This window comes from Balaenoptera ricei, chromosome 1 (assembly GCF_028023285.1).
Source record: "Balaenoptera ricei isolate mBalRic1 chromosome 1, mBalRic1.hap2, whole genome shotgun sequence".
Classification (NCBI taxonomy): domain Eukaryota; kingdom Metazoa; phylum Chordata; class Mammalia; order Artiodactyla; family Balaenopteridae; genus Balaenoptera; species Balaenoptera ricei.
In genome coordinates, this window is record NC_082639.1 from 20,726,546 (window position 1) to 20,735,299 (window position 8,754).

Consider the following 8,754-nt stretch of genomic DNA (forward strand, 5'->3'; position numbering starts at 1 on the left):
TGGCAGGAGGGACTCTGGTGCTAAGGTTCTGCAGCCTGTTAGAGTGGCAGGAGCAGAGAGCATCAGTGAGGCACAGCAAGGCCTTGGTTCTGCTCCAAAAGGGTTTTCCCCTTCTGTGCCAGGAGCATCCTCCGTGTCCTCCTGGGATCATACGGTCAGCGTACTGAGCACTTCACACGTACAGGGTGCCCCAAGTGCCAGAAAGGAAAAGCCACAGTCTCTGTCCTCTAGGAGTTTATGGTTTGTCTGAAGACACACAGGGTATGAGAAGTGCTGCCAAGGAATATAATCACTTACCTGGTGTCAGAACTGGTTCCAGGAGCCTGAGGGTTTCACTGAGCCTTCAGGGGTTCATTTTTCTAACAGAAAATGTGGACTATGGACACTAGTGCCTATTCTAGAGGCAGGATGAAGTAAGTGGCTTAAGAAAGCTGAACCTGCTTCTCATAATGTTCACAGGAGGGTCATTTGCTGGGCGAGTCAGCCTGGTCTCCATATGAGAGGCAGTTCTGGATCCAAAGTCTGAAAGATAACTTTAGGGAGTTGGGAGGATGGCACCCTTAGCGTGACCTGGGAAACCAAAGAAATGACCCACTGGATATGCCCCAGGCAGGAATAGAACCTTCCTTGCATCAGAGAATAGGCAGTAATAACTTGTAAAATTGCTGTTTCTGTTTGAGAGCCTGCTAATATGCTGGAGGGGTTTTGCATATATTATCTCTAATCCTTAAAACCACTCTTCAAGGTAGGCACAACCCCCGCTTTACAGATGAAGAAGTGAGGTTAGGAGAGGATTTGCCCAAAGCCACAAAGCTAGGTGGTGGGGGAACCAGAAGTCACACCCACATTTGTCTTGTTCCCTTCCAAGTGCAAACCTGAGAAGAATTTCAAGAAATACAGAAACTCCCACCCAAAACAAACCAAGATGGATCCAGAACTGCCACTGCCCTGCCTATACAACATGGGCACCACCCATTGCACACCTACTCCCAGATCTTTCCAAATCTGCTACAGACTTCCCACTGTTCCACTTAACTTGGCCTGTCCTGTGCCCCACCCCTACCTCCTCCATCCCAATTCCACCCACGCCTAAAAATGATCTCCCCACCCCAATCCCCACTTTTCTCTAGCAGAAGGCCCGAGACATGTATGCAGAGGATCGGAAGAGGCAGCAGCTGGAGAGGGACCAGGCTGCAGTGACAGAACAGCTGCTGCAAGAGGGGCTCCAGGCCAGTGGGGACGCCCAGCTCCGACGGACACGCTTGCACAAACTCTCAGCCAGACGAGAAGAGCGGGTCCAAGGCTTCCTGCAGGCCTTAGAACTCAAGCGGGCTGACTGGCTGGCACGTCTGGGCACTGCATCAGCCTGAGTGAGGCTGGCCTCCTGCCACTTTGCCCTGCCCTCTGCCTCTAGGGCCCCACTCCCCTTTCTTTTCTTGGTGAAAGGTACCTCCCTCCTGATGATGAATTGTGTTTCCTTTGCTTGGCAAGGGAGCCCCAGAGGCCAGGTTTGCTGGCCATAGATATCTTTGGGCTGCCTGGGACAGTGCCCCTGGTGAGGGTTGAGGGTGAGAGTCTCTCACAAGTACACTAAACCTAAACTCTGATCCAGGTCAAACTCTGATCACGAATAGGTTCGGAGAGCAGAGGGCCCCAGCCCTTCCATCATTGCCACCTCTACCTGTACTCCTAGGTGCACTTTCTTTTTCCACCAGCACATCCTTCAACACAAAGAATTTCGGGGAAGAGGTCTCCCCAGAACCTTAGCCCTTTACCCATCCATCTTAGTCTTCACAAAAGATGTGGACCCACCTTGGATCTGCTGGTAAATAGCTAATAGGCAGCCAGCGTTATTTAGGCAAGGAAGGGGAGGGAGAGACAGAAAGAAAATTTGCCCATCTGCTGCTCCTCCCCCTTGGCTCTCCACCTGGGATTTGCTATTGAATCTCTACCCCCTCCCACCACACAGTGCTGACTGCTCACTGAAAGCAGCGCCCCCAATGGTGCACGGAAGCCAGGCGGGTGATTACAATCCAATTACCTATTGTTGACTCAGCCCACACAAGCTTTTCTCCTCCTCTTGCAGGGCATGGGGCCAGGCTCCACTCCCCAGTGAGACCGGTCCCCTCCATGGCTACAGGGTAACAGAAGACCTATAGGCCCTGGTGAATCTAATCCAGCACAGGCCACCTTCCCTGGATCACATCAGGACCAAGAGCACAGAAGCAAGCACTTCTCCCAACTGACTGCCTCCTGCCCTCAGCATCTCGGACTCTGCTTCCCACCTCTACAGCCTTTGAGGCTTTTCTCAGCTTTTGACCTGGCCCCCTAAGTAGACCGTGAGACGATTTATTCCCAGCATGGCAGAGTCTCAGTTTGTGAGGGCCAAGGTTGCCCAGCAGGGAGAAGAGGGCCGAGTCAAGGGCTGTGTCCTTTTCCTTACCTCTCCCTGCCAGGCCTCGCTGCAGAGCTGCTGAGAGGATTAGTGCCTTTGAAGAGCTGTCTGAGCAGCTCTGTGCTTCAGGTGCCCCAGAGCAGCAAGCACCAGCGGGTAATACCAACCAAAGGCTACTCTGTTTAGTCTTCCCGTTTTACTTTCTGCACACTGTTTCCCAGCACCTCCCTCTAGGGGAGAGGTAGGATCTTGGAAGCAGTGCTAAGAGCATATTCTTTAAAACCTCTAACTTCCCTATACTCCAGTCTCCTCCCCTTTCTGTGCCTGGATACCTGGCACAAGAGACCCTTTGGCCATCATCCCTGCTCCCAGAATCAAGCATAAATGCCCGGCACTGCGATTGAGAAGCCAATCAATGCACCCTTTGGCAAGTCCCCCACTCACACACCTGGCACTCCCCACTACCAATCCCTGGCACAGGGTTCCCAGAGAGCAGGTGCTGTACATTTTCCAGCTTTACAATGGGGCTGTTGACAGCCTTAATTAGGGAGGCATGAATTATGCGGCTATAATGCAGAGCCCTGCAATTAAGGCGGGAATGAGGGGCTGGAAGCAGCAAATGGAATCTGCCCTGTGAGCATGGTTGTTGAGTCCTGCCTCCTTTCTGGGTCTGACTTTCCCTAACTATGATTGGGGTACAGCAGAGGTGATTAATGGGGCTGATATCTTTGGCCTGAGGTCCTGTATTCTGGGAAAGGTACACAGTGGGGAGGGGTGAGGAGTGGCTGCCTCAGGAGGCAGTGTAAGGGGTGGAAAGAGGAGGCCGAGGGATCGCTGCTGCTCAGGAACAAGAGCTGCAAATAGTTGATATGAACTCTCAATGATTGCTTTCTACCGGTGTGATTCGTACAAACCAGCTCAACCCTTGCCTCAAGAAACTCGGTGAGACCTATTTAAATGTCCTCCCACCTGTGAGCCAACCCCCCCCCAGTTGAGGATATTTATTGTGTTGAGTTCTCTAGGGTGTCAAATAGAATTTTAAAAATTCTTTTAGATGTAAAACTTGTTTGCGAACAGTGCTACAGAAGATCATGTTTTGCTGCAGCAATTGTCTACCTCCCTCAGGTGCACTTGGCTACCTCCAGGATCCCTAGCTTTGGGGGCGGGGGGGGGGGAGCCACTTGAAGAGCCCTTTTTCCATTGCAACACCTGTACCTCTACTTGTTTCCTAATGCCCGGACGCTTTCCTCCACCCTCCTTTTCCCTCGCGCAAGTGAAAGGAAGCCAGCCAGCCTGCCAGTGAGGAAGGAGGGATTTCGCCAGCTGCGTCTGTAGCGCCCAGGGTTGGTGGCTGCATCGGGTGGGGGCAGCTGAAATTCATGTCTCCGAAGCGGGTAAAGCTTAGAGGGAGGGGAGTGCTAGTAGGCCTTCTTGGCGCCACTCTCTGTCATTCGGTGGCGGGGTTCTGAGGTCCAGGAATACAAGGACCTAAGAGAGCCAGCCACCCGACAGGCTTTGGGGGGGCTTCGTTGGTGTTTGGGGAGGCGGCTGAGCAACGGGTGCTGAAAGGACAGCTCCTACCTGCCCCACTGCACCCGAAAGGCACCTCTGCGTGTAAAGTCTGCCCCTGGAACCCCTACCCCACCTCGAGTGGACCGCCTTCCAGGTGAGGTGCCCGAGAGGCGTCCTCTGAGTGGCAGCCTGGAAGGATGCACGTCCGGCTGCACCGAGCTGGCTTCCCCGCTCTTTCCCCACTTCAGCGTCAGCCTTGGCCCTGGGAACTGCAGCCTGTGCCTCCAAGCCGCGCGCTTCCTCCCGCCTCCAGCGGAGAAGGGCAGTGCGGCCAGGCCTAGCAAACCCTTCTTCTGGGGCCCCCAGCGGGAACAGGAAGGAAAGCGGCTGAGATGCGCCCTAAGTGTCGCATGGCTTGGAGAAGTGGGTAGCTCGGTTGCATAAGGTGGAAGGAACTTGGTAGTTTGCAAAAGCCAGCTCTTGGCGGGAGCCGAAATCCAGAACCCGCCGAGTCGCACCACCCTCCCTCATTTATTGCCCTCGACGCGCGCCTCCCCCACTGCGCCCCCACCCCCTAGGCGCGCCGCCGTCTCCCGCGCCCTCCCCCCCATACCCCCCTCCTCACTCCCTCCAGAGGAGGTGAGTTTAAACCCCGCCCACGTGACCCCAGCTGGGCCAATGAGCGGCGGCGGGAGGTGAAATCCGGTTCTAACCGGTCCGGGGCTCCCAGCGCTATAAAAACTTTATAAACCCCCCGGAGCCCGAGCAGTGTGAAGAAGAGGCGAGAGCGACCCCTGGACTGGCCAAAGCCGCGCGCCACTGCATCCCCGTGTCCAGCGCCTACGTCCCGCCGCCGTCGCCACCATGCCCAAGAGAAAGGTACGTGGCGCGAGGGCCCCAGGCGCTGGGCCGCCGCCGCCGCCACCACCGCCGCCACCACCACCACCACCAATGCAGCAGCCGCCGCCGCTTCCCCGGCTTTGGGAAGCGCGAATCAGCGGCGAGCTGGAGCAGGCTCAGCCCCCCGGCGCGGTAGCTCGAGGCGGTGTCAGGCGGCCCCGGGCTAACCCTGCGCGGCTTGGCTGCCCGCGGGCGCCAGAGGCCATATTGGAGGAGCGGCGGCCGCGGCGGGAGGAGCCATGTTGGCGGCTGTTTATCCCGCTCCCCTTGGGCTCGACGTGCCCGCCCCGCGCCCCCTCCCCCCATCGCTAGGTTTCCCCCCCCCTCCTTTCCCCGCGGGCGGGCAATTCAAACCCGAAAGGGCGGGAAGGCGGCATTCGGGGTTGGCGGGCGGGGGAACGCGCTGCCGCCAAAAAACCGCCGCCGTGAGGGGGCGGGGCCCTCTTCCCTGGGGGCGGGACTTCGCAGTGTGGCCCCACCTCCACCGCGCGCCGCCCACGGCCCCCGCGCACGAGACTCGCCCCGGTGCGCGCCGCTGCCGCCCACGAGTTCCCCCGGCTGCGTGCACCTCCCGTCTCCCGCCCTCGACGGCTGCCATGGCAACGGCGCTCGGGCCCCGCCTCCGGAGGGGTTTGTTTGCTCCTTGTGCAGCTGTTGCTTCTGCCTGGCGCGGCGGCGCGGGCTGCACTTCGCGCGCCTCGCTCCAGCTTTGCGCGCGCTTCGCGGGGCCCCGCCGTCCCTGCGCGCTATGAGCCAGACCGGGTGTGAAGCTGACACTTAAGAGCGTTCCTAGAGCTTTCTGAGCACTTCGGGGATTTGCATAGGAGCTGGGGATGCCACAAACTGAGGATTTGTATGTCCTAGGAAAGTTGTGTACAAGATTCCCTTCGATTTTTTTTTCTCCCTTTAGGACTTTGTTAAGTTTACTGAATCATTAACTGCTTCAGAAGCTGCAACTTTCTTAGCCTTTGCTTGTTTTTTATAGGCTGAAGGGGATGCTAAAGGAGATAAAACCAAGGTGAAGGATGAAGTAAGTCTTATTCTCACTGCTTTTGGAGTCTCACAAAGCTATGGGCTCCTTTAGTGGTAATTAGCCATATTCATAGTCCTGAATTTGCCTCAGTAAGCTCTTTTTACTTCCTATAGTCTAGAAGAGTTTAGCTCCAAAACTTTTTTGTTTTTAAGTGGCTCAACTGTCCTATTTGTAACTTTCTTTATTTTTTTTTTTAAATAGCCACAGAGAAGATCTGCCAGGTTATCTGCTGTAAGTGTGTGTGCTTTTAAATTTTCATATTATTCCCTGAAGCTAAAAAGCATTGAAAAACGATTCCCTTTGCTTCCCATGAATTATGGTCAGTGGCTGGTATTGAATGACTTACTCTGCTATGGACTCTTGCCCATTTGGAATTTGCTGGTTCTGAAATTGTGATGGCTGTAGCCAAAGTGGGACACTTCCAAGTGTTACTTGAGTGGGTTTCTGAAGATATGAAGTTCTAATGGAAAGCCCGCCACAAACTTTACAAAGTAGGAGAAACTTCTATGCCAGTGGTGCTGTGGTTTGGTTGTGGGTTGTTTTCTTTGGTCCATTGTACTAATGTTCTCTGCTTCCCTTTTCTCCCCCAAATAAAAGAAACCTGCTCCTCCAAAGCCAGAGCCCAAGCCTAAAAAGGCCCCTGCAAAGGTGAGTAGGACAGTGAGAGAAACATGTGTCTAGGATTTACATAAAAGCCTGAACAGTTTCCCATGTTGCTGACAGGGAGACCTGCTATATAACAACTTCATCTGTTGACACAAAGTTGAGATTTGACAAAGTTAATAGGACTGGTCTTTAACCAAGAACTCTGTCTTCAATTTACAGTAAACTGTACACTTGGGTATTAAACAAGTGCAAGTGTTTAAGCTGTCTTATTCTATTATTTACACTCAGATAAAGAATTCCGTGTATTGAAGACCACAATTTGGCCTTGTTTTTGTGAATGGGGGAGGGTATATAGTTTATGTGCGTATCTTATATTTGATAAACAATCCTACTTGTGCAGAGCTTTGTAGACTTGTATCCCGATGATATGAAATGAGGAGAAACAGCTTTTTTCCCCCCATCTCCCCATTTTAGAAGGGAGAGAAGGTACCCAAAGGGAAAAAGGGGAAAGCTGATGCTGGCAAGGATGGGAATAACCCTGCAGAAAACGGAGATGCCAAAACAGACCAGGTACAACTATTTTCACTTTATGTTAAGTCTGCCCATTCAATCAGTTAATGATCCCAAAAGCTTTTATGGCCTTTTTCTTGCATCTGTATCACTCCAAGTGTGCCTTTTAGTCTGGAGTTTGCTTGTGTTTTTTTTTTCTGTGAGTTTAATCTGGATTCTTGAAGTCTCTGCTGTCCAATAAAGAGAGCTGTGGTATGAGCCTTGTCCTGTCCTTAGGTGTTGCACTCATGCTACACCATGGTTTTCAAGTTGGGAATAACCTCAGATCTTGTAATACTGGTGTGCCCCCTTCCCCAATTTTACAGTAAAGTCCAGAGGGGAAGTGACTTAGCAAAGTTACCTGCCAAGTCATTTTCAAAAGAAGTACTGAGTCTCAGTGTCAAAGTACCTAAAACCTGAACTTTGGCCTGGGAGCAAAGAAATGGTATAAATGAAATATGAATGAAGATAGTTTCCACGTCTACATATTGTATTCATCTGTCTTTTTCTTCTAGGCACAGAAAGCTGAAGGTGCTGGAGATGCCAAGTGAAGTGTGCATTTTTGATAACTGTGTACTTCTGGTGACTGTACAGTTTGAAATACTATTTTTTATCAAGTTTTATAAAAATGCAGAATTTTGTTTTACTTTTTTTTTTTTTAAGCTATGTTGTTAGCATACAGAACACTTCATTGTTGTTTTTTGGGGGAAGAGCACATGTCACTAATAGATTGTCTCTGAAGCTGGATTGATGTGGGAAAAAAACACCTTTCCCTTCTGGTTTTGAGAGACTTCCTCTTGGTTCCCAGGAAGGAGGGGTTCCTTGATGTTGACACACAGTAGCCACCTTGGCACAAACGCCTTGTGGTGTGGAAAAACTAAAATTAGTTTTTATGTCCTCTTCTCCCTCTCCACCTTCAGCATAGACTTGACTCCCTTAAACCCAGAGACCTGTTGGAACCTGACCCCCCAAAATTGGTTACCAGTATGTCAGGCAATCTGGACTTTGCATTGTCACCAATGAGATGGCGTCCCTCAAAAGAGCAGCGGTTCCTTTTTTAGATTGTGGATCTTCAGATTGATACTTTTGCCATTTTCATTTCCATTTCCTGAAAGTCAGGGTCGGCTTGTGAAAAGTTGTTAAACAACATACTAAATGTGAAATGTCAGCCCTCACTCTAAACTTTCCCTGTTCAGAGCATCACATGAAGACTTCATTGGGTTTTATAGTGGCTTTCTGATTTTGGTAGTCCATTGCAAAAGGGAGTTTGAAAGTTGTTGTATACTGTTAACGATTGTCTGCCCATGTCCTGCCTGAAATACCATGATTGTTTATGAAAAGTATCTTTAATAAAGCTGGATACAGTTTGACTTGGAATGCTGCCTCTAATCTTTTCCCAGGAGTGGGGGAGCCTGGTTTCTCCAAGTCTCTTGGGACAGGGTGCATTCTGGTGTGAGGTGTAGAGGTTCCGTGCACAGTCAGTCTTTATGGTCCATCTGTAGAACACAGTGCTATTGGGAAAGATCCCAGGAGTAGACTGGTGGTGAGAGGCTGGGAGCAGAGAAGTGGTTTCTGTACTTGGTTGTGTAGCACTACCTGAAGTGTATTTTTAAATGCAGGTATTTGGTAGATCTGAGGTTTTGGCCTGGCAGCTGATAGTAAAAGAGCCTTTCCACTTCATTCACATTTAAAATCTCTGTAAAATTAGCAAGTTAATAGGTATGGCTATATAGTCCTTGTGCGAGAAGAAAATGCCTCT

General features: G+C 51.5%; 2 protein-coding genes across 4 annotated transcripts in view; both read left to right on the forward strand.

Annotated features, from left to right (window-relative positions):
• DHDDS (dehydrodolichyl diphosphate synthase subunit) overlaps positions 1-3,443 on the forward strand; it is a 27,689-nt gene extending 24,246 nt beyond the window's left edge. The window contains exons 9-10 of one of the 3 annotated variants that reach the window (XR_009502208.1): positions 1,131-1,825; positions 2,087-3,443. Coding sequence is in view for 2 of the 3 variants with exons in the window: in XM_059916096.1 (XP_059772079.1) it covers positions 1,131-1,370 (240 nt within the window). In the remaining variant the exon portion in view is untranslated. Of the gene's footprint in view, positions 1-1,130 lie in introns of all 3 variants that reach the window. The other 2 variants (XM_059916096.1, XM_059916103.1) reach the window with 2 other exon arrangements.
• Positions 2,780-8,365, forward strand: LOC132363289 (putative Dresden prostate carcinoma protein 2). The gene is given in 10 exon segments (XM_059919275.1): positions 2,780-2,822; positions 4,062-4,330; positions 4,542-4,546; positions 4,619-4,786; positions 5,793-5,837; positions 6,042-6,071; positions 6,438-6,488; positions 6,921-7,016; positions 7,511-7,546; positions 7,548-8,365. Coding segments are annotated over 10 exon segments (777 nt in total). The 3' UTR covers positions 7,582-8,365.
• The last annotated feature ends 389 nt before the right edge of the window (positions 8,366-8,754 follow it).